General features: G+C 42.1%; 1 protein-coding gene across 2 annotated transcripts; it reads left to right on the top strand.

Moving 5' to 3' along the window:
* Positions 1-245: 245 nt before the first annotated feature.
* Positions 246-18,984, top strand: LOC117543123 (dysbindin-like). Of its 2 annotated transcripts, XM_034211210.1 has the most exons (6): positions 246-360; positions 610-718; positions 1,818-1,918; positions 16,565-16,714; positions 17,046-17,189; positions 18,072-18,984. In XM_034211210.1, exons 2-6 carry the CDS (start codon positions 702-704, stop codon positions 18,365-18,367), a joined length of 708 nt encoding a protein of 235 aa, XP_034067101.1. In that variant the 5' UTR covers positions 246-360; positions 610-701; the 3' UTR covers positions 18,368-18,984. The 2 variants fall into 2 exon arrangements, with proteins under 2 accessions (XP_034067101.1, XP_034067102.1); XM_034211211.1 differs by lacking the exons at positions 246-360; positions 610-718; positions 1,818-1,918 and adding an exon at positions 9,216-9,691.
* The last annotated feature ends 6,413 nt before the right edge of the window (positions 18,985-25,397 follow it).

Genomic DNA, 25,397 nt, shown 5'->3' with positions numbered 1-25,397 from the left:
GAATAACAGGAATATATTGTCTGAGAGAACTACACAGTGGAGGGATGCAGACAAAGAAAATATGTGCTAGCAAATGTCCACAAGGCTTATGTGTGAAAATGGGTTTCCGTGCAGGAGAGAGGAAGAGAAAGAGAGAGTGTGAAAAAAGAGTGGGGTTGACAGGCCACTCGTAAGAAAATTAAATAAACAACAACTTCTCACTCCTGCTTTCACACTTGATGTGCAACTCAACCGAGTCTGTCGGAGACGGCGTAAGGTGTCACTGTTTAGTGCTCAGGATAATTTTCCTCCGTGTCTCCTGTTCCCATGGCAACTGAGCAGCGACCTGCGATGACCCCGGAGTACAGGAGAGGGATGGAGGTGAGTTTGTCATTTAGCACAGGTCAGTGGACTTTTCTTGCAGGTCACCCTGCGTAGATCGATGATCAGCCTCGGAGATAAAGACGTTTCTGTATGGATCGAATTATCTGAGAGAACATGAACCGTCATTGTGATCAGACGTTCATTTTTCACATGCTTTGTTTTTTGTTAAGTGTGATATTTGCATTTAAGTGCGGCCTCCCTTTTCTTTTGTTCATTCTTTCTTTCTCCCCATGTCTCTCTGTGTAGAAGCTGAACCACAGCCCTGCTACCTGTATATCAAGAGGCCCTGTTGTCTCATTATCAGAGTGACATTTGTGCAGTCCTGCGGAGCCATCTGGATGCGTCCCACACACATGTGAGCGAAACCAGCCTGGGTTTGGATCTGACTCACATCAAACAGCCTCTCTGCCCACACACACACACACTAACGCACACTTACACAAAAATACAGACGGCACAAATAGAGCAGTTTCCAGAAGCAAATATCTGACATTTAACGAATAGTGAGGTGACAGAGAGATTAATACACATTTTCCAACTGACATCGTCTTAGTAAATCTTTCCAGTCGCAACAAGGGGGGCTCATTGAAAACCTCTGCTTATAAAGATGTGAACAGCTAGGAGAAAGCACAGGCAAATCTGACCTATCTTCTACTCTTGTAAATCTCAGTGGTGTGCATAATCACAAATGTGTGTGCATGGGACAGCCCCATGATGAATGCAAATGGATGCCACACGTTGGAGTCGTGAAACTCTCTCTATGGCTCACTGGCACAGAAGATCAACTTGAGATTATGGGCTGCTTGATTGTCGAGGGAAGTCCCGAACATTTTAAATGTGATTAAAACGATTTTCTTATTCTTCAAATAGATGAAATAGTTGAATAAAAAAAACAAGAGATCAATCAGAGAGAAATATAAACGGAATATACAATTATTGCTTTCAACTAACAATTATGTAAAATTCGTTGACATAATACATTTAATGAAAGTCAACATTACAGTTTTTTCAGTGCTGAAGAGGCATACTTTTCTAAGCATGTGAGAAAAATAAATTCTGCATTAATGCTCATGTCATTGTTAATATCTAGAAACTAAATTATCTCCAAAGATCTTCTCTGCGGTATGTGTAACAAATATGCTGCTTACCATGAGTAAATAAGATGGACAAAAGGCCCATGTGACTCAATCAGAAAAGAGATACTCTGATCATTCTACCATGATGCATCTGGACCACTTTTATATCCTGGTTTCGGAACAACCTACTGAGGGGACACTATGACTGTTGCACGATGTTTGTGAAAAGACCCAATGCAGTTTCGCTATGACTGTGTCAGCGCGGCGAACCATACGAAAGCGCAAATCCACACATGTGAACCAAGTTAGCATACTGACTCATTATCGAATAAATGCAATTGGAGTGATGTGAAAGGTGATTTTCCTCTCTCTACGCAGAACCCTGGGCCTCAAGAGCCAATTTCCTGAGTTGTGTGCATGCAGGTTGCCGAATGCCACTGTGATGTTCATTGACATGCTAAAGCTCAGCTGCATGCAAGGTAGGCCTCGCTCTATCCCCTTCATCTCGCTCTCTCTTTCCCCTCCTACCTTCTCTCATCTATAATTGATTGCTCCCACTGTACCAACTTCATTTGCTGGCTGTGAATAATGAATGAGACACGGAGTGAAGGCGCTTTTTCTTCTCCACTGGTTTGATACCCGATTAGCCGTTTACAGTGTACAGTATCCGTGCTATCCGTGACCCGGCCTGGGGTTCCCAACGTGTGCCACCATGTGAATAAATGCTGCCAAGAAAGTTTGCTCCGTTGTGGGGAATAAAAGACATGAGAAATCTGAGAACATTTTGAAATAATCCCGTTGATTATCACCATTAAGGGACCGGGAACCAAACATAATTTATGAGCAAGCAACAGGCATGTGCTTAAGCGACAAGCATGTTGTTTTAATACATGATTCAAGCATGTGAGGTGGTTGGGTTGTTGCATGGAAATGAGAGCTGCGATTTATGGTGAGTGCATAATTCCCATTATAGCAATCTCACACTCTGTAAGCATCTTCACACACACACACACACACACACACATGGATGAACATACTACATACAGTACCTCACACACATTCATACACATGCAAACCCACACACACAGACAAACTGTTCTCTGCCGCAGTGAGATGTGCTCTTTTGAGGTGCATGCCATGTGATGCACATACCTCCTCTACACAGTTCAATGGACTTTCAAGCTGGGTCCAACACGCACACTCAGGCCCATTCCCAAACCGCCCCTACACCCTACCCCTCCGTTTGCGCGTTCACGCGGAGGGTCCGCCATATTGAGGGCTGTTCCAAAGCAACGAGTGTGTAGGGGGAGTGGGCTATCAAGCCCTCAAACAGCGAGTCTGCAGCGGTGCTGACTTGAGACCGGTCTCTACCTGACCGGAGTCACGCTGTGTGTGTCCGTCAGGAAACACGCTTTTTACAAGTAGTTCCAGCAAACATCCACTGATAAATTGCGATGTTAACAACCTCATGATAACCTCATATGTTTTTAACTTAGGATCATACCTGTGTTTAGTCTAGAAAAAGGTAAATGTGTGCATTTTATTATAAAGTTGTGTATATTTACAGACCGTTGCAAAAACTAAGAAGCTTATAAACATCAGGTTTAAAACTAAAAGAGCTTTGAAACACAATGAAAGATGTTTGGAGTTTTATTTGAGTTATTCATTTAAACTTTTTGTCAAAGAGATGCTGATTTGAAACCGTTGTTACATACAGTTACGGCATTTCCTGTTTCTGCCGGAGAGAGGGGAGGCCGCCCCAAAGCTTGCTGCTGTATTTACTCCCTCCATCTGACAGGAGGGAGCCTCGTTGAGCTGCGAGTGTGGCTACAGACGGAGTTCACTCCGTCACGGAGGGGTAGGGTCGAGGGGGTGGTTTGGGATTGGGCCTCACTCACACTCAACTCACACTTAACCAGAAGTATTAATAGCGTGTTTCAGTTCCATAATGTGCTGCAGAAGTGCAAGCAAAGCAATTCAGAACTCTGGGGCCAAAGATGACGTACCGGTTTTTTTTTTTTAGGGGGGTAATGTTACATCAACCAGAGACTCAAAAAAGACACTTCACATTTCCTGGAAGAACTAGCAGGAGTGGCCTCCCCCTCACACACACACACACACACACACACACACACACACACACACACACACACACACACACACACACACACACACACACACACACACACACACACACACACCACACACACACACACACACACACACACACACACACACACACACACACACACACATGCACACACATACACACACATACCATGAATACATCACTTCAGGGGACATTACATTGACTTACATGCATTTCCTGGAGACTTATCCTAACCTTAACCATAACCAACACATGCCTAACCCTAACCCTAATCCTAAACCTAACCAAGTCTTCACCCTAAAATTAATGATTCCCCTCATGGGGACCTCCATTTTATCTCCATAAGGGAGGCGAGTCCCCACACGTGACTATGTAAACAGATTTAGATCCCCACAAGTATAGTAATGCTAGGCCACACACACTCACACACACACACACACACACACACACACCCCCACACAGCTCATGTACTGTGCTCCTGTACTATCCCATACACACACACACACACACACACACACACACACACACACACACACACACACACACACACACACACACACACACACACACACACACACACACACACAGCTCCTGTACTGTGCTCCTGTACTATCCCATACACATGCCCACACACACATATCCTCATTCATTCAAATAAAAGGAGATTTGCTGACACAGACATGCACGCATCAGATAAAAGAGCCACATTGTTTGCAGTCTGCTGTTGGAGAAAGTTGTAACTAACAGAAGGGGCTCGGTGTGGGCAGCAGAGGGCTGACGGCAGAGCAGCTGTCCGACTTTTTGCAACCTGATGGAATGAGCGTGTTTGTGTCTGAAAGAACATTGATAGTGATGTCAGCAGTGAGGAGAAGGTGAAGGTTGGGAGTGACGATGATATCTATAGTGATAACATCTTTAGCTTTATCTAAAGTAAAATGCCTAAAAGGTCTGAAAAGCGCCAGCATCTTTTCTTTGGATCTCTCATTCTACTCCTTCCTCTCTTCTGTTCTTCTGTCTGTGTTTTTCTCTGGTCACACATCTACACAATAAAAGAGACAAACCTAACCCAGAGAGACCCTGAGTGTCTGTCTGAACCTCATAGAGTTAGAGACTGTCTGAGTCTGAAGTCTTGAACTGCAGAGGTAGGCACACAGAGGCACAGTTATTAAGAGAGGTGGAGGAAGGGTTGCGGGAGAAAGGACTAAGAACACAAGAGAGCGTGAGTGCGTGAGAAAAATAGATGTGCTATAGGGAGCTGGAGGGAGAAAGTAAGAGAGAGACGAAGGGAGAATAGATGAGCATGAGTGTGTGAGAGATAAATAGAGACAGAGCTAGCAGGAGGAGGGGGAGAGTGTAAACAGCAGAAGGTTCACTGGGTTCAGTGTGCAGTAGAGGAGCTGAAAGATGGGCATCAGAACTCAAAGCCCAGGGGGCTGGATAGTGGTGCGTGACTCACATACTCATACATATATTCACACACACACACACACACACACTACACACACACACACACACACACACACACACACACACACACACACACACACACACACACACACACACACACACACACACACACACACACACACACACACACACACACACACACACACACGCACACACACACACACACACACACACACACACACACACACATTCAAATGCTATTTTAATTCCAAACATGAACTATTACACACACAAACCCCAGGGAGACATAAATAATAGAGCCATAGGAAAAGTGTGACATAATGACACCGTTGTATCTCTTTATTACAGTACCACCTAACAAATCTTCTTACGAATCCTCTTAAGTGTGGAAAGTAAAACGTTTAAAATATTTTCAGGTAATTCCTCTAAAATAGAATTAAACATTTAGAGACTACATAAATAATGCCATGTCTATGCTGTGTATTTGGTGTGTTTACTCACAAAATTGTCTCATTTCTTCACAGAGAAAAAACACGAGATATATTTGGCGTATATATCTACATGTCATCCGAACCATTTAACTGTGCGGTTAAATTGTTGAAAATTATCTGACAATGACTAATATGCAGAAGAAAAATGAAGTTCACTGCTGTATATCAGTGGCACGGCTCAGCATGACGAGTTAAACCGATACTGTCAGTCACCAAGTCCAATCAGCCTGTTTTCTCCACATGAGTCAGACACTGAAAACACTGCACACTTGCAAAACTGACATCACAAACTATCATGGTAACTCAAAACTGATGTTTCCAAGTGCACACTTTCACAGCTCGTCCACAGAGACGCAGAACACAAAATTACATATCAAAAGAGCTGTGCCTATTTCAAATGTCAGACCTTTTTCAAATAACTATATAATCAGAGAGAGTAGAGAGATGACAAACAACTGAGACACATATTGAGCTGGGTGCTATCAGAACATTTTAATAACATAACAGGTAGATACAACTGTAGTATTGACTGCTGTAGTTGTATTGAAAATATGTCTGCTTTCAAAGAAGTTGTCACATTTGAAGTTGCCTTCTTTACAAAGTCTGCATGAAAAAGCTCTGTTTCACACAATAGGTTGTGCATCTTGCAGCAGAAGCAAGCACAATCCTAACAACTTTCTGTGTCACAATGGCTAATCAACACCTTGACAGAGCTGTGTGCTCCGTTCCCTGAGAACAAAGGCATTGCTCCTGCCGTCTCTCCGTCCTACCACATTTAGCACTTTGATCATGTCTAACAGAGAGGCTGAGAGGCACAAGTTGGAGCACTGGCAGGCAGGTGTGCATATTCCTGCATTTGGCACTCGGATGTCTGTTGCCATGGTGACCCCCAGAATATCCCCGTGCAGCACAATGAGATATTTTTAATAAAGTTTGAGTGCTTTGACTTCACTGTCTGGTGCGTCTGTGAAGATGTGAAGCGGAGAACTTTTTTTGTCTGTCTGTCACTGAGGGCTTTGTTTCGATCACTAGAGAAAATCCTACATCTTATCAGTTTATGTCTCCAACTAAAGTGTAACATGGAGGAAAAGGGAATACTTACTAGTGACAGTGTGTGCGTGTGGATGTTAATACATGTGTCAGTGAGTCTGTCCTCATGTGTGTGTGCATGCGCAAATGTGTATATTTACCACAGTATGACTCACAAGCCACATCAGAGGCTGTGCTGCAGAAAATTGAGACAACACAGTTTCAAAGAGGAAGCCAGCACTGATAGAGCTGAACGAGCAACAGGCACTACACACACACACACACACACACACACACACACACACACACACACACACACACACACACACACACACACACACACACACACACACACACACACACACACACACACACACACACACACACACACACACACACACACACACACACACACACACACACACACACACACACACACGCATGCATTCACACTTATGTACAAGCACACAATAACACTGTGTAACAGTTGCTGGAAATCCCCTTTTTGTTTAGCTGAATGAATTAAACTTGGGAGTGTCAGAAACCTGAAATCCAAAAGTTTCATTTATCCAAGAAACATTTAATCAACTAGCATACTTCATCTGTAACATTTCTGAAAAATACTTGATCTTACAGATATTGACACCAAGTATTAATGACATAATACTCAATAATGGAGGTGTAAAGTCCTTTTTGTTGAGTGTTTTGTCGATGGACTCATGTCCTCATTGCACACAGCAGGTGCTTCTTGAGTGTGAGCTAAAGTGTAATTCATAATCTTCCCCAGTAGATGTCACTGTTGACTCACCAATGAGTTTAGGATAAGAAACCTTGCTGGAATGCACGTAACAAAGACCAATGAGTTCGTAGATTACCCACAGAATGGAAACGGGACAAGGCATTAATCATTTCATTTTATATTTCACTGTCTCCTTGTAGTCCCATAGAGTCTGCAATGAGTTTTCAACAATATTAGTGGCCAGACGAGAGCAGCCTCCTCCAGCTGAAGTGTGATGTAACTTGTAGTTAGAAACATCTTATTAGGTAAGGTGGAGTCAGGACCTGCAGGAATCCAAGCTGCTAAGTGCCAATTAACCGCCAATGTGTGACAGTTACAGTATGAGTCTCCGTTGTTGTTGTTGTTGTTGGAACATGTGCATGCTTAAGGGTGTGTTTGTTTATAAATGTCTTCAGGCTAGTGCGTGTGAGGTTGATTACATGTTAGTACATGCTTAAGTGTGCTGTTGCAGAAACATCTTAACAAAACAAAGAGGAGATTAATTTCAAAGGAAAGGAACATCATTTTGGGAGACATTCTGCTGTTTTAATACTATTTTGAATACACCATTAAGGACATACAGTACTTTCTAAATGTAATTGTTTACAAGTTGAAAGGAGGCTGCGCTGCTATTTTCCAGAAGATTAGTGAACACACTGTCCATAAGGCTGCTAGATTAAAAAGACACATAAATGCCAGAGAATTTACACAAGAAAATGGATTGCCAACAACCTGATGATATCTCAGAGTTTATTGATGGTTTTCTAATAATCCATTAATTAACAATAAGTGACTTTAAACAGTTAAAGGGAACCCCATCATTGTGAGCACTAGTCAGCCTTTGAAAATAGTTTATCATATATGTTGTGGCTTTGGAGAAGTTTAATTGTTGTATAATTAAGCATTTAAGCGATAGTTTGTCTCTGGTTGGCAATGTTGGTCAGTCTGTCCACCACTTCTTTCTCGACTGAAATGTCTTTATAACTATTTGATTGTATTGATTAAAAGCTATTGAGCCAATTTCTGTTTTTATCTAAGGTCCATTGAGCATTAAATCTGAAAACTTCCACCACTTTCAGTTTGTTGCCATCACCAGGCCACAATTGTTAAATTTCCCAATACTTTAATTCATGACCAAATATGTGCATAAAAAAATCAAATCTCATCAGCCTCAGCTGCACTTTTTGTTAAGTCATACATTAGAAAATGTAGAATGCTAATGGTCTGAACTAAGATGGTAAAAAAAGCTACATTCTGTACCTGCATTTGCATGTTATCTTTGCCAATGTAAGCCTGGTGGTGTTAGCATTTAACTCAAGTCACCGCTGTGCCAATAACTGCAGTTACTACAGAGCCATATTGCTTTCAAATCTTTCAGGAGTTCCCCAACTGAATGTAATTGCAATAATACATTCCTGGAATACTTTATTTTTTACAGTAAAAATGCCATTATTTAAATTGTACTATTATAAAATGTCATTGTTAAAGAGAACATTTGAAGAATTAAGAGAATGAACGCCTTCAAAAATGAAGCCTAAATTATATTACATTTCATATAATGTATAGTGTAGCATGGTGACATTTATGGTTTTCCTTTACATCTATGCTTAGACAGACTGTGATGATTTATGTATATGCTGCAACTCTTCTCCTATCAAACTAAAGCTTTCATCCCACAACAAAGTGAATAAATAAATACATACAAATGTATAAAGCAAAGATGATGGTTGAGACCTGAGGGTTAAATCCTGGTATATTCCTTCACATTATGTAAAAAGCCTATACACTTCCTGATCCTGTTGACCCCCTTGTTGTAACCACTTGGTACAGGCCAAGCCATAGCCCACTTTCACTCTCCCCCGTCCCTAAGCTGCACAGCTCTCTTCAACCCTCTCAGCCTGTCTGACAGAGAGCAAGAAAGCATGTGTGTGTGTATTTGTGTGTGTGAGAGACACAGAGAGGCAGCCGAGATGAGAGTGTGAAGCAGTGAGAGGGAAAACCTAGAAAGAAACAGTGAAGGCGATCAGAAAGGGGGGAGGGAGACAGTGAAGACCGCCAAAAGGCAGACCACAGAAGAAGAAAGAGAGAAAAGGGGAGGGATAAGAAAGTGTAATGTGGATGTACGTGGTAGTCCTGGGACCAAAGTCAAGAGATGCAATGACTAGATGACCAGCCACTTCACACATCAGCATCCTGTCCTGGAGCCCTGACAGGAGGGGAGAAGAACACACACGCACACGCACACGCACATGCACACACACACACACACACACACACACACACACACACACACACACACACACCCACACACACACACACACACACACACACACACACACACATCTCTGCAAGCACTCCCAGATCCACTGGACCATGTCTTCTACCGGGTCAACCATCCACAACAAGCGTCTGGCATGTAAGTAACCGCCAGTGTTAATAGACATGTAACTGAAGAGAAAGTTATACCAAGCAGACTTACAGTACTGTTGAGGGATTGACTCTGAATTGTTGTTCTAATTAACACGTAATGTTTTTTTCTATGGGGCAGGTATTTAGTTCATTCAATTCCCACAGCAAGGCAAGTTTATTTATATGGCACCTTTCAACACAAGGTAATTCAAAGTGCTTTACAAAAATGAAAGATATTAAGAGCATTAAGAAATAGTGCAGCAGAAACATATTATAAAATGGCATTTTAAAACACTCAAGCAATGAAAAGTTAATATATAATTATTATGCAAAGGGTATTCATTCCCTACTTATGTGTTTAGCAATACATAAATCACCACCATTCACAACAAAACAGTTAACTGTTCATGATAGTTCAGCATAAGTAATCTCCCTAATAGGATATCAGCTCATTATTAGCTGTACATTGTTATACACACTGTAGGTAATGCATGGCTGTTACATCTTTTAATTATCATTTTCTATGGGTCCTGATTTTGAAAACTTCCCCCCGATGTTCCATTATATTATTTCTCACTCAAAAAACACATGTTCAATGAATCCATGAACTTCTCGTTCAGCTTTTAACCAAGCCTTACTAGCAAATGAAATAGTCCGTAATAATAATCACAGCTATTGGACTTTTCTGTTTAACATCATTTGACAGCCTTGATGTTGATGTTACAGTGTTGATGCAGATGCGGTGTAATCACAGTGAAGGGATAACAACTCCTTGATCTTAGAGTCTGACTAAGCTAAAGGAAGAAGGTCTTTTTATAGAGACAGGGAAGACAGGCTAACTGCTACCTGCTTGCCAGAGAAACACTGTCTTGCTTTCTAATTGAGCACATTATTTCACAAGACTTTCTCTGTGTGAAGAATCCTTTGATATGTTGCCATACTACTTGCTGCTTTAATGAATATGTGTCTCTAGATGTGAGTGTTTGTCAATGTGTGCAGAGAAGAGGTAGAGCCCTACACATGATCTCTGGAGACTGCTGAAAGCCCTGTTATGGCTGACCTAAATCGGGAGCAGTGGGCATTGCTGGAGGTCATCTTTGCATTTAGCTCCGAGTGAAGTGCCTTAATGGCTTTGGGAATGGGAAATGCCCTGGGAATATTCAATCAGATCAGACATCGCGGAGTGTGTGTTCAGACAAGGTTCAAGATATGATAACAGCACCGGGCTCACACTGTAGAAACCTGAACATGAGAGTAACGTAACAATGCAGACTTCATTTGAATTAAGTATTTGAATGAATAACTTCCTGCGGTGTGACATAGTATGTAAATGATGAAGGCCAGCCTTGTGAGAATATAATTTTCTGTCTACTACACAGCTGTGTGTTTATGGATACATGAGAGTGGGAGGTGAGTGGGGAAGCATGGCGGGGGAGGTGGCTGTTGTGGTGCAGTGATCTCACTCATAAATGATTTATGCTTGATGGTCTGCTGTGGCCAGCGCGGGAGTGATTGGCTCTGTAAATTATAGCAGGAACACCTAAAAATGATGCTTCTGTATACTGCTGAGAGCCGGGTGACACCATCATCGGCCCCTTCCTTACTGTAGGAGAGGAGGGGAGGAGTCTGAGATAGATTGGCTGTCAAATGGGACTGGCCATGCAGTGCAAATGCCTTCCTAGCTCTTTCACTCTCACACACACAAACACCCAGTCTTTCTGTTCTCTTAAAACAGAGAGATGATCATGGGATTTCTTTCCATTTGCCACAGGGAGACTGAACGCTTCACCATGTGACTCTTTGGTTCAATAGGAACATTTGTTCCCTGCTTCCTTTGCAGTTCCCAGAACTCTTGATGTATTATTTCCTCATTAGAATGACACAGAGCAGCTAATGATGCATGTATTCAGAGTGAGATGTTTTCATTAGAGAAAAGTTGCTGATAAGGTAGAAAGGCAGAAGACAACATAGAGAAACACATGCACACTGCATGATGGGGCAAAAATAAACCATGACAGAAACTGGTGTGTAATTCAGCACATTTTATAAAAGAAATATAAGACGAGCCGTGTGGATTATTGGGAGCAGAGTAGTGGAACTAGCTAACGGATCAGACTGGAAGAATAATCAGAAGGATAAAAACATCATGTGCTTCAGCTCAACTGTCACCTCTGGCCCTGCCCCCCCCCCCCACCTCTACATCTTGTATTAGATTCCTAGACATAAAGAAATGCTGATGGTCTGATCAACAGCAAGCAAAGTAGAAATGCCTGAAAGAGTAGTAATTAGGAAATGTGCAAACAAAGAGAATAAAGACACCAAGGTTTCTTACAGCTCTTCAATGAAAGCCAATGAAATCCCTTCTATTCAGTGCACTTTTGCCCTGACTCACAACAAATGCACATAATGCATGGCTTCTCTGCACCCTTGTTTGTGTCAGTATGAGACTTATCTGAGGTAAGCAGACTCTCACAGCTCTTTGCCTAAAATCACTGACACTACAGCTACTTTCTAGCGGGAATGATGCACAGCGGGATCAGGTTGCATAACACCACATTCTCATTTCTCCTCAACTCCTTTCTTCCTTCCTTTCCTAGAAACTCAATCTGAAATTACATAACACTTGTGATCTGTCACAGGACCTTAGCCCCCTACCCAGAAACCCCTGCTTCATCTCAGCCTACACTGAACCATAATTACCTAGGGCTTATTGATACATAATAATGTTGCAATCCTTCAACTGCACACCCTACAATTACTGTATTGTAGTGCACAATTATGAAACCAAACCCATTGTTGTTGTGAACATGCATGTAGGATGACTGGCCCAACCTGTCCTGTTAATCTAGCAGAACAGCTTGACTGAGCAACCCGTGACTAATATGTGCATTATTCTTGACATAACAGATTAAGGTAGTAATCATATTTAAAACACATACTCTTGAGGAATCATCCTACATGCATGTTCACAACAACAAGGGGTTTTGTTTCATAATCGTGCACTACAATACAGTAATTGTAGGGTGTGCAGTTGAAGGATTGCAACATTATTATGTAACAATAAGCCCTAGGTAATTATGGTTCAGTGTAGGCTGAGATGAAGCAGGGGTTTCTGGGTAGGGGGCTAAGGTCCTGTGACAGATCACAAGTGTTATGGAATTTCAGAGAGCAGCTCTAAATCTCGTCTTTCTTTGTCTTTTTCTTTGGCGTGAGATGAGAAAAACAGAAGCCTATACAATGAAAGATCTTCTACATCGTTGAGTGCGTACACTGGAATGAGAAACAGGTCCACAAGTTGAAGCATGTTTATCCTCAACTGCTACTCCAAATGTATCTTTTAATTATGTCCCATGGAATTTTGCCATATTGAGTTTTTGCCATTTGGCAAACGTGTATTAACTTCTTGGATACATATAATTTAATATCTAACTTGATTCATGCAAAAACAGTTTTTCCCATTAACGACCTGGACTGCGGCGCCCCACCATGGTCTATCTGTCACAGTTTCATATATTGGGCTATATGAATACACTTTGATTGCCGATTGGCCGATTGATAAGGAACCCAAAATGTTTTATTATTTCTTGACGGTTAGCTGTCTTGCCCTTGCCAAACACATTCTTCTCTGAGACTCTTAGGAAAACAAAACTGCTACAGTGCTTCTGGGTAATCATCAGTAGAGTTTGAGATAAAACACTGCCAGGCCACTTTTTGCACTAAGCCATCATAAAAAACTATTAATTCTATGGTTTTATTTTTAAATAATGATGTGTTTTAGTGCAGTGTCAGCAGTCATTCACATACAATGTAGAACCATCCAAGGAGCTTAGTCCCTTACTTCATCTCACCGCTCTATATTTAATTGAGTTATGTAATAATTGTATTTATGGGCTCACCCTATCACCCTGAGGCCAACACTTCAACAACAACTAAACAATACATATCAAAGCCAATTTCAGCTCTTTGACACAACTGTAGTTTGGCACTCCTTCATGTGAATTGCGCAACCTAAAAAATGAAGTTCCCCTTTTACATAACACATTTTCCATTTGTCTTTGTGCGCACAAACCAGTGAACGAATTACTAGCTGGCAATCCCTGTTTATACTGCATTTTTATTAATAAACTAATTATATCTGTTTCTTTCCAGCAGTCATAAAGATTGTTAGCAGTTAATAACCCCTGTCAAAATGAAGGGATTCCACCTTGGAGGCTAGGAACGCCATCTGGGTCTCACGCAGAGTATGGTAGTAATGCAAACCTAACCAATTTGCATGGAGACCTACATGTCTCCCACAGCAGGGTTTTAGAAAAAAACCTAGAGGTTATATCTGGATGAGTCAGCTTTTAACATACATGTTTTTCATCCACGCTGTGACAGACAGGTGGAGACATGTTGCTGAGCTTGTGCGTGGGTTAAGCATGTTCACTGGCAATTTAAGTAGCACAATTCGATTTTTAGAGAAAGAGAGAGAGAGAGAAAGACCACCCCATAAGGCCAGCAGGCAAAGCTGAAGTTTACGTAAGCAGTACGGTTTCATCATCAGGAGCCGTTGCTGTAACGGCCTGAAGTCACTGGTGTATTGTCTCAAGCTGCCCAGTGCTAATGCCTGCTGAATGATCATAGACACACGGCCGGTGGCATTGAGATAGGATGACAGGGGATTCTGGGATGTAGGCATGTTGAGGTTAAGGGTCTCCCTCAAGAGTATGTCTTTTAAATATGATTACTACCTTGATCTGTTATGTCAAGAACAATGCACATAATAGTCACGGGTTGCTCAGTCAAGCTGTTCTGCTAGATTAACAGGACAGGTTGGGCCAGTGGATTTATGTAATGGACTTTTGCAGTGGTGTGTCTAGGGGTGAGTGCTACTGTTTTTTAGTAATGGATCTATTGCTCATTAATACTTTTCCCACTTCTCCAGTATGAGATTTGGTTATAAAATCAAATCTAAAATCAAATAAATGCTTTAGAAACCAACTGGCTTATCAATGAACCAAGAAAAAGATCAGATAGATTACGAGCCGCCCCCATAATTATAGACGGACAGAAGGGTGACCAATTATAGGGAAATACATCAGATGTCTTGTTTGGTTGACAATCAAAAAGTCAAGCATCCATGACTACACAGAAAATAGCTGGATATACCATATACAGTTTATATTAAAATGAGAATAGAATATAAATTAATAAAACAATATATGAGAAAAAAATCTATTTGACCAAAGCTGGATTTGTTGCTTTACTCCACAATTGCAACTCAAAACAGGGTTGCAAATACAGCTGAAGGTTTGGTGAACTTATGCCATGAATACCAGTACTAACAGCATGTTCAGCCATATCATTTCATCTAGTTTGATCAGTGGCAATCAGAGTAGTTACTTTCATGTCTGAATACTGGACAGCTGAAATATCAGCCAGAGGGACTGTGCCTGTCCCTGCCTTCACAGACAGCTTGAATCATGAAGTAAAAGGCTGTAGTGAGCGCATGATAGTGAACACAAACCCCTCCAGGGCTGTGGAAGCGTGTCTGACAGACTTGTTGGGTATCCAGAGATCGACCTTAACTATATAAAGAGAAAATCTGGGTCAAACTGTTTGTTTTCGTGAATGTTGTTACTGTACCATCTGCTGGCATCACATGTAATAAACATGTTATTAATGCTAACTTGATACACGTTTCACACAAAATGAGCATTAACTAAATGCATGCCTTCCCAAAAGCATGAATGCATAAGCACAGTCTGATACGGTTTGAGTGAACATGCTCGCACTATATTCATACATGCCGTCACACACACACACACACACACACACACACACACACACACACACACACACACACACACACACACACACACACACACACACACACACACACACACACACACACACACACACACACACACACACACACACACACACACACACACACACACACACACACACACACACACACACACACACACACACACAAACATTAAACACTGGTGACATGAGTCAAAGTGTCAGCTCGTGAAGCCCAGTGGGAGAAGGCACAGTGTGTTCTCAGGAGGATGTAGCACGGTTACACAACCATAGCTGGTCAGAATGACAGAGGTCGATGCTGGAGGTAGATCTGAGGACAGATGCTCTCTTGTTTTTCACAGCATGCCTGCATTGTCACGCATTAAAATAAATCCTAGTAATGTCACACAATGGAAGCTTGGGGATCTTCAGAGATTTACACGGTTTGCGACAGCTGACTCTTTCTTAATCATGGGAAATGTCAGGACTTGAACAGAGCATTTACAGTACTTTCAGATAATTATATTGTTTAGAAACCAAACCGGTTGACAGCGTTTGGCACACAGTACTAGGCAAACATGTTTAAAACCTTCCTAGAGTCTAGATTTATTTTATTACAGCTTTTGTTTTGCATTGTATGATTTAATTGATAGTACTAAGTATAATTAAGAGGGAGGGGGAATAACGTTTACTGTGAAGTGCACAATAGAATGATGACCAAGGCAAAAGGGAGGGGGAATATGCCGTTCATGATGGCTGCCTTTTAACAGACACTTTAGGTGAAAGTTCTCTAATGAAATGTCAAATATACAGATGTATATATATTTTTACAACTGCTTTAAAGTGTTTTTTTGCATTAGGAAAAAAGACCTTAAAAGCACAGTCATCACAGTCATGTGAGACAGGAAACCGGCTGTGCAACTTTGCTTTATGGACTTTCTGGGAATAACACAAGTTAAGGAACAGACATTAAATGAAGCTAATTTCAGTGAAATGCAGACAAATACATAAAACAATGGAAATCTGTAAAAAAAGAATAAACTGAAATTATTTTAATGTTTTTTTCTTTGTGTCTGTTTTGGGTGGTCAGCGGAGACCGACAACTCTCAGCGGGTGTTGGACAACGATTCTGCTCAGAACTTGAAGCGAAAAGAGAGACAGCACTTTTTTGAAGACTTATACCAGCATGACGTGGACAACAACTTGCCTTCTGCTCACCTGCAGGTCAGCTTTAGGAAACGTGAGTAACTGTCCAGTCTTGGGGGCATAAATACTGTTTGTGTTGATAGAAATAGAAAACAATTGTGAAATGTGTGTTGAGTCAAAACTAATGGAGAACTGTGTTAAACATTGAAAGTTTAAATTTGGCAAACTACTTTCAGGTTTCAAATACATTAACAGCCATTGTTAGCAGTGTTTACTTAATTAAAAACAACAAGAAAGACCTGAACATTTGCAAAACTGTGGTCTGTGGGCCAGCAACGAAAAAATGGTGATATGTATTTCTTTTGACTTATACCAAAGTGTGTATTCATGTTATATACTGTAAGCTGTTCTGTCTGTAAACGCAGCCCCTATGGGAAGTATCTCTTCTATGGAGGTTAATGTGGACGTCTTGGAGCAGATGGACCTGATGGACATCTCTGATCAGGAGGCCCTGGACGTCTTTCTAAACTCAGGAGCAGACGAGGGAGCGCTGGCATCTCCACTACCAGGTGACCAGATGGCCTCTGAGCCGCAGTCACATACTGCTACTGTACTTTTCTTAAGCCTACTGTACTTTCTTGCACTATGTACATCTTCTTTTTTATATATATCCTGGCTTACTTGAAGTAAACGGTTATTTTGTGTTTTTTTTGTAAATTATAGTCTTCTTGCATTTCAATGTGTGAGTTTTTTTATACCTCGGGACTGTGAGAAACAGTATCTCGATCTTTCTGTGTGTAAAAACATATTTTGAGATTGACAATAAAGTTGACTTTGACTTAATGTAATGAAGTTTCACATGAAGGTATTACAGAAGCAGGCAAATAAACAAAACACAGAGACTTCCATGAGTTTGGATCTCTATAGTTTTGTACGATATTTAGGGTGCAATAGTACAAAACAGTCTGAAATCTCTCTTTTCTCTACCTTTACAATCCTTTTTTATGGGAGAAACCTGACCAGCATGACCTGGCTGTGATTTGCTGTATATCAAATCAAAAATCAAATCAAAATCAAATAGTTTGCGTATTTGGCTATTTGATACAAACAGTATTTTCTTAAGGTATAGAATTAATTTGTGGATTGTCAAAACTGGAGTCAGCTGCTAAACAGCTTTGCAGCATTTTATTTGGGAAGTATACATTTCCTAATACACATATTTTTGCACCCTTTCAGCAGATTGAATACCTTAATTCCTTGCATCAGTAATCCAAGTGAATCTTTAATATGGGAAACAATAAATCAATGACACAACAGGTCAGCAGGTCTCCCTTGAAAAGGGGTTCAATGATCTCAATGGGATTCACCTGGTTAAATAAAGGTTTGAAATGAAATGAAACAACACACTGACAGAACCGGTGCAGTCATGTCCTAACCGCTTCTGTTTACAGACTTGGAGGATGAAGAGGAAGATGAGGAGGATGACGATGCAGAGGTTGTGTACAGGGAGCGAGCATCTTTGAAGCGACAAGATGAAGTTCAGCGTGGATCAAAGTTTCGCATGTCCTCCACATCATCTGGTTCGAGTGACACCAGCGGGGGTGGAGCCGACACACCTGTGATCCAGTCGGACGATGAAGAAGTCCATGCCGACACTCTGCTGCTAACCTCTGTTCCCCACACGAGGGATGAAGAAACAGAGGAGGAAGACGAGGAGGAAAAATGCCTTGCCACTAAATCTCCATAAAGACTGAGTTTTACTCTCTGTAGAGATACTTGAGTTAAAACATTTTTTAAATGCCATCCTTATTTGTGGGGAGAACCCTAGCATGGTTGTCCTCGCTGTTATTTGCATTTACATTCTCTTGAATCTTTCCCTGATTATATTGAATTTTTCTTTACAACTTAAAATCAATTTTCCTAGTAAGTGTTAAACACTGTATTTAATTACTGTAATTAATGTTTAAACTGTTGAAGTAATGATCTTTCTTAATATGATCAAAATGAATCATGTCAGCAACAGTGAACGTAACCCCCCGAAACTTGAATTTCGTTTTTGTTTCATGTGCATGAGCAAACTATTTACAGTATCATAAATGGAACTGTTTGTAAATGCATGCCATTTCGTTCTCGTTAGTGACTACATTACATGTTTTCAATTGTCTGTAACTGCAGAGTGTTGCATTACTGTGCTCAATCGGAAGTCTCTCCTCCACAGCAGCTGTTCTCTGGGATTTGGATACAATAGACCAGTGGTTCCCAACCTGGGGGGCGCGCCAAATATCGCAGGGGGGGCGCCAGGCCTCAGATGATTTGAGGCCAAATATCATATTTAGACTTTAAAAAAAAAAAAATTAATATAAGTAAAAGGCCTTGTCTCTACATTACAATAAAATATAAAAAATAATTGATTGATTCATTTGAATACAAATTCAAGTTAGTAGCTATTAAAGGCATACAAAGACAGAAATGTATAATTGTTTCTTTAATAGAAATGTTTCTTCTGCCCATAAAGTGTCCAAACCAGGCTTTTCTGGATAAGCGCATTTTAAAAACATAGTCATTGTCTATGCCGGTTTCAGTTGGATTATTTGTCACAGTTGCTCCGATCAGATCGGTCTCCTCCATTTTGTAGATTATTTAAGACTTTTGAATCCACATAAACACAACGGCAAAATCCGGCTTACTTTGAGCATGTGTTTTAAACAGTTTAATCCCTTTGTGAATTGTTTCCACTTCCGCGCCTTCCTTTAATTTCTTCATACAGCGGGAATCCAAATGAACTAATCCTGAGTCCAATAACCATCAAAGTCACTTCAATAGTGCTCCTTAATTACGCTTTCATCCTCCTTTAACAAAATACTTCACATTCACCCAGTTTGTAATTCAAACTTTAATTACCGCTGTTGCGCACGCCCCCCCGCCCCCCCCCCCCCTAGTGTGTGTGGGGGGTCGCAACTTCCAACAGGAGTCTATTGGGGGGGCCCTTGGGAAAAAAGGTTGGGAACCCCTGCAATAGACAATGTGCTGAGTGAGTGATTCAGTTTCTGCACAGTCTATTTTTGAGTATGTGTGTTTGTTTGTGTGTGTATGTACTGTATGATTGATGATCAGTAACTTGGCTGGAACTCTGTACGCCTTTAGATGACAGATCCAAATCTTTTCACTGGAATCTGTGATGAGATCACTTCTCATGAAAAAATTAAATAATGTATGTGCGTGTGTGTATGTGTGCGCGTGTGTGTGTGTGCGTGTGCGTGCGTGTGTGTGTTTTAGGGTGAATACTACACAGGATTGCCTTGGTGAACCTACGCTATTTTCAAAACATCCTTTTCACAGTTTTGGTCATGATGTGAGTCTTTCTCCCTCTTGTACATCTTGCTATGCACTTAATACAAATTAAACAGAGTTTAAAAAAATCTGAATTGACTTATTATAGATACTGTATTGTTTTGCCTTTGCTGTCTCTCTTTATTTTGGACTCTCTTTTTGGAGCCCTTCTTCCAAAGATATGTTGAATAATGCTTATGAGGTCTTTATACTATATTGCTTGCTTTCTCCAAAAATATTCTTCAACACTTGCCCTCGCTAACATCTCTGCTAACGAGCTAGTAGATTATTTAATTTAATTTGTTTTAATGTTATAGATGCCATTGCTCCCACTAAGGTAAATGAAGTGTCTTGCAAGAAAATATCTCCATGGAGAAACGCCTTGACCGTGAGAACAGAAAAAAGAGTGTAGAAAAGCTGAACACAGGTGGCGAAAAACAAATCTCCATGTTCATTTGTTCATTTTGAAATCTATAAAGAGAGACTTGGCTTTTATCATTTGGAATTGAAAAATGCACGACAGTGTTTCTTCTCTGAGATCATTGCCAAAAACAACGCACGTGCCTTGTTTGCTACCGTCGACCGACTAACAAACCCCCCAGTGTCAGTAGCCTCTGAACTTCTATCCACCAGGGCCTGCAATGAATTTGCCTCCTTCACTGACAACATTCAGAAAATCAGACAAGCAGGTGTCCACTTAAAATTAATTCAAACACCATGACACAATTCCATCTCATTAAAGAGCTAGAAGACATTATTCAACATATGAAAGCTTTAGCGCAAGTTCAATAAGGAAGACCTAACACGAGTCACTTACACGTCACTCTGTGGCTCCCTTCCCCCCTCATTAAATACGAGGGCGTAACCCCTCAGCAGCCAATTGCTGCACATGCTAAATTCCTTAAATGCCTGCTCTTCCTCCCTGTCAGTTGTCATTGCAGATGATCACACGCAATGGTAGTACTACAAAAGTATTCTAAAAGTAATCTGCCACCGGTACCGGCGGGATTGTTGTTAGTTTCTGATGCGCAGAAGAAAAATCTGGCCCACCCTATATTTTTACAGGCCCACCCTAAAGTAAATTTCTGCCTACGCTACTGGTCCGCACAGCAGCAACAACCAATCACATGAATCTCTTGCCCCGACATACAAAGCAATAGCAATGTTAAAACGAAGTAAACTGGAAAAAAAAAAATAATAATCCCCAACAGGCGAAAACCTACCAGTTTCACCCACTGTCTCTGCCTCCTCCCTCCATGCCTCGCTCTTCTGGTTTGTATCCCGGTAGATGAACAGAGACTGATCATACAGCACCGGGTGATTCACTACCGCTATAATGAATTTTCCCTCAAATTTTTGGAATATGAGGAATTACCTGCGTAGTCTCTCCCAGCATACACGCGGTCTGATTGGCTAGCGCTTGTACTGGCAGATTTGCATAAACGGGATTTCATTGGCTGACGCTTCTGCCGAGGCGCCAAAAGTTGAACATTGCTCAACTTTTTGAAGCGAGCAACGCCAGCAAACGCTCCACATCGCTTCCCAAAATACAGTTCTGCTAAAAGTGACGTCACCCCATTCAAAGTGAATGGGCAGGAGCGTTTGGAAGCTGTAACGCACGCCACCGTGTGGAGGGGCCGTCACAGTGGCTCTGTGTCAGAAACATAAAATTTTTTTTAAAAAAACATTCTGGAATATCACCCCTCCACTCCCATTAACATCCCTCAGCTAGCAGCTGCGCTATCTACTCACCCAGATTCCGTGTTTGTTGACTATCTCCTGTGAGGGCTCTCCCAAGGCTTCAGGGTAGGGGTCCTCCCATCTCCCACAGTGACTTTCGTAGCAAGAAACTTACAGTCAGCCGCTAAAGAACCCAACATAGTTTGCCAGCTCATCGACAAAGAACTTCTCAAAGGATATATAATCGGTCCTTTTAGCTCCTCCCCCTTCTCAGTGTTCCGTTCAAATCCCATCGGAATAGCCACACGTAAATAAAAGGCTGATTTTCGATCTGTCCGCTCCCTGCTCCGGCCCATTCTGCAGCGTCAATAGCATCATCCCTCCAGATCAGTTCTCCCTTCACCATGCCTCAGTGGATAATGCAATAAAGATGATCAAGTTCACAGGGCACGGAGCTCGGCTCTCCAAAGCGGACATTACCGATGCCTTCAAATCATCCCCATTCATCCGTCTCAGTGGAATTTGTTCGGTATTAAGTGGGAGTCCAAACTCTATTTTCGCCGTTCGCCTGACCTTCGGGTGCAGAAGCATCTTCAATTCCTTCTCGGAAGCGCTCTACTGGATCCTGCTGAACATCGTCAGAATCCCCTCCACCTACCGGACGACTTCCTCCCCATAGACCCGCCACAGGACAGCTCAGGGATCTCACTGGCAAAGCTTAAACACTGCTTCAGGAGTGAGGTGTCCCTCTCTCCAATGAGAAAACGTTATGTCCCGACACACGCTTAGAGTTCTTAGGCATCATCCTCGACTCCATAGACATTAAGGCGTCTCTCCCCTCCGACAAATTGCAGTGCATCCGGGACATCACCAAGTCATACTGCGAGCAACAAGTTATCACAAAACAACAGTTGCTCTCCCTTGTCGGACACCTCAACTTCGCCATGCACGTCATCCCCCAGGGGCGCTCGTTCATCTCCCGCCTCCTGGACGCAGCATCAGCGGTCGACAACCTCCATGACTGCGTTTTCTTAGACGAAGGCTGCCGCTCAGACCTACGGTTCTGGTCCCTCCTGCTCGCCCACTGGAACGGAGTTACTTTCTTTTACGATGACCTCTGACTCAATGAGGTTCTTCACGGATGCCGCCCATTCATGGGTTTTGGGAGTTTCTTCCAGGGAGAGTGGTTCGCAGGGTCATGGCCCCGTCAATTTCTACCTCAAGCAAGTTCTCATTAAATCCGGCCTATCACCTCATACCCGGGACATTCCTTCAGGATAGGTGCAGCCACCTCTGCTGCTAATCAAGGTCTCTCTACCTCATCCCTACAACAACTAGGACGGTGGTCCTCCTCCGCCTTCACAACCTTCATTCGTCCGGACATCAGCGCCGTACGGGCTTCCCAAAGATCTCTCAGACCCTAACTATGGTATCTATGCATATAACTGGTGGTGGTTCATAACACATCTACACGTATACATGTCTCATCATGGTATCGGATTTCAAACTGCATTCCTGTCCTAGTCCGTGGGCCCCCGCCCACAGGGAACAATGTCTCGTCTCACGCTGCACCTACCTGTCACGGGCTTCATCTCCTGCACGCAGGTATCCAAATCCCAGGCCCTTGCTCAAATGTGTCAGTGTAAAATGTATATCCTGCGAAGTCAGGCGTGGACTCGGGCCACCGTACACTTCGGTGTCGTGGCTTCGGGCCACCGTACACTTTGGTGTCGTGGCTTCGGGCCACCGTACACTTCGGTGTCGTGGCTTCGGGCCACCGTACACTTCGGTGTCGTGGACGTTGGGCCACCGTACACTTCGGTGTCAGTTACAAAACAAAGAAAAAAATAAAGAAAAAGAGTAAAGAAGAAAAATAAAAAATATTTATATCCTGCGAAGTCAGGCGTGGCTTCGGGCCACCGTACACTTCGGTGTTGTAGCTTCGGGCTACCGTACACTTCGGTGTCGTGGACGTTGGGCCACCGTACACTTCGGTGTCAGTTACAAAACAAAACCGTTCGACCTTCGGGCGGCGTAGTCAAGCCCTGCTAGCCAGGCAGGCGACCCGCAGGTCGTTTTCAGATAAGACCGGCACTGATTTCGGCAGTCAGAGTCTCAGCATGACCCGTAAGCTCCGGCAGTGATTCCGGCCCAATGTCGCTTACATATGTTAATCTATTATCTTTCATTCCCAGATCACCACAGTCACCCCACAAGGTAAGCAACTCAGTTCATCTCAGTATTTCATACTTCACTGGTTTTGGGGATTTCATCGGAGCGGTTCTTTCCCTCCTGAATGATTATCCTGCAAACCGGGGCCTAATCGCCAAACACCATTACATTCTCCTGTTGTATTATCATGGCAATCATTTCATTCATATGACGTGTAAACAATAAATATGTAATCCTTACATCACGTCTCTCCGGTTTGAAATGAAAGCTTTAGCGCAAGTTCAATAAGGAATACCTAACATGAGTCACTTACACGTCACTCTATGGCTCCCTTCCCCCCTCATTAAATACGAGGGCGTCACCCCTCAGCAGCCAATTACTGCATATGCTAAATTCCTTAAATGCCTGCTCTTCCTCCCTGTCAGTTGTCATTGCAGATGATCACACGCAACCCGCCTCCACCCCTCTCGCCTCCTGTCTCCTCCAGGACAAAGCTAAACCTTCCTTCTTCATACCGGTCTCACCTACTCAACACGTCTCTCCGGTTTGAACTGAAATCCTCCTCCTGATTTGATATTATACCAACAAACGTTTTTTCAAAAATGTTTTTCATTGCATGGCCTCAGATCTCCTTCATATAGTAAACAAGTCTCTTCACTCAGGTGTTTGCCTTGTCCGCCTTGCCTTGTGTTGAAAGGCGCTATATACATAAACCTGACTTGCCTTTCCTTCTATACAAAAAGTGAACCATATTTTGGTTGCTGTCATCATTCCTCTTGTTCATATTGGATATTAAAAGAGAATTTCCCATTAATTACATAGACACAGTTTGTGGAACAAAACAAGGATGTTATGGCCAAATCACTTTAGGAACGAACCCCTTGAGTGCTAGTAACAGGAGGGAAAAATACAGCAACTAATGCCTGTTTCAATTCTGGGAACATGGACTATTGTTTTAAGTTATGAGTTTTATTGTGACTAAGATGAACCTAACCTTAAAAGCTGACAGGCTCCAAATCTCACATGCACCAAATTATAATTCTTGCAATGTTTTTTTCACCTGCATGAGAGAATCTATTTCCCACAGGAAAAATGTCACAACCATAACAAGTACTGAATCGCACTGTCAGGTCTTCCTCTCTGTTCTTTTTATTATGCTTTCTGATTCTTCTAGTTTTGGAAGTTGCCTGTACTTTCTCTTAATGACCTTAATAGTTCACTTGTTATCTCTGACTACATTTGCTAGTACCGTTCTGATCTTTACCTGGTTATCATTTTGCAGAGACAACCAAAACGTTTTTGTACTGAACATAGATTTGATTATCGTATGTTATGATTGTGTTTTTAATTTAAAGGTCATAATGCAACGCAGAGGCATGCCAGGGGGGGCGCGAGAGACAAGGAGGAAAAATGGTTATAAAAAAATAATCATAATTTAAAAAATAATTGATTCGAAAATAATATGATGCAGTACAGTACTATTACGTCTGGGTCTCTGTGTTTCATTAAAGCTCGGCTCTGTGTGTGTGTGTGTGTGTGGAACGAGCCATTTTGTGTGCGCGAGAGAGAGAGAACGCACCGGTACCGGAGATTGT

Source organism: Gymnodraco acuticeps, unplaced genomic scaffold (genome assembly GCF_902827175.1).
Source record: "Gymnodraco acuticeps unplaced genomic scaffold, fGymAcu1.1, whole genome shotgun sequence".
Lineage (NCBI taxonomy): Eukaryota > Metazoa > Chordata > Actinopteri > Perciformes > Bathydraconidae > Gymnodraco > Gymnodraco acuticeps.
Note: the sequence above shows the minus strand (reverse complement) of the source record. Positions and strands in the feature narration are given on the sequence as shown.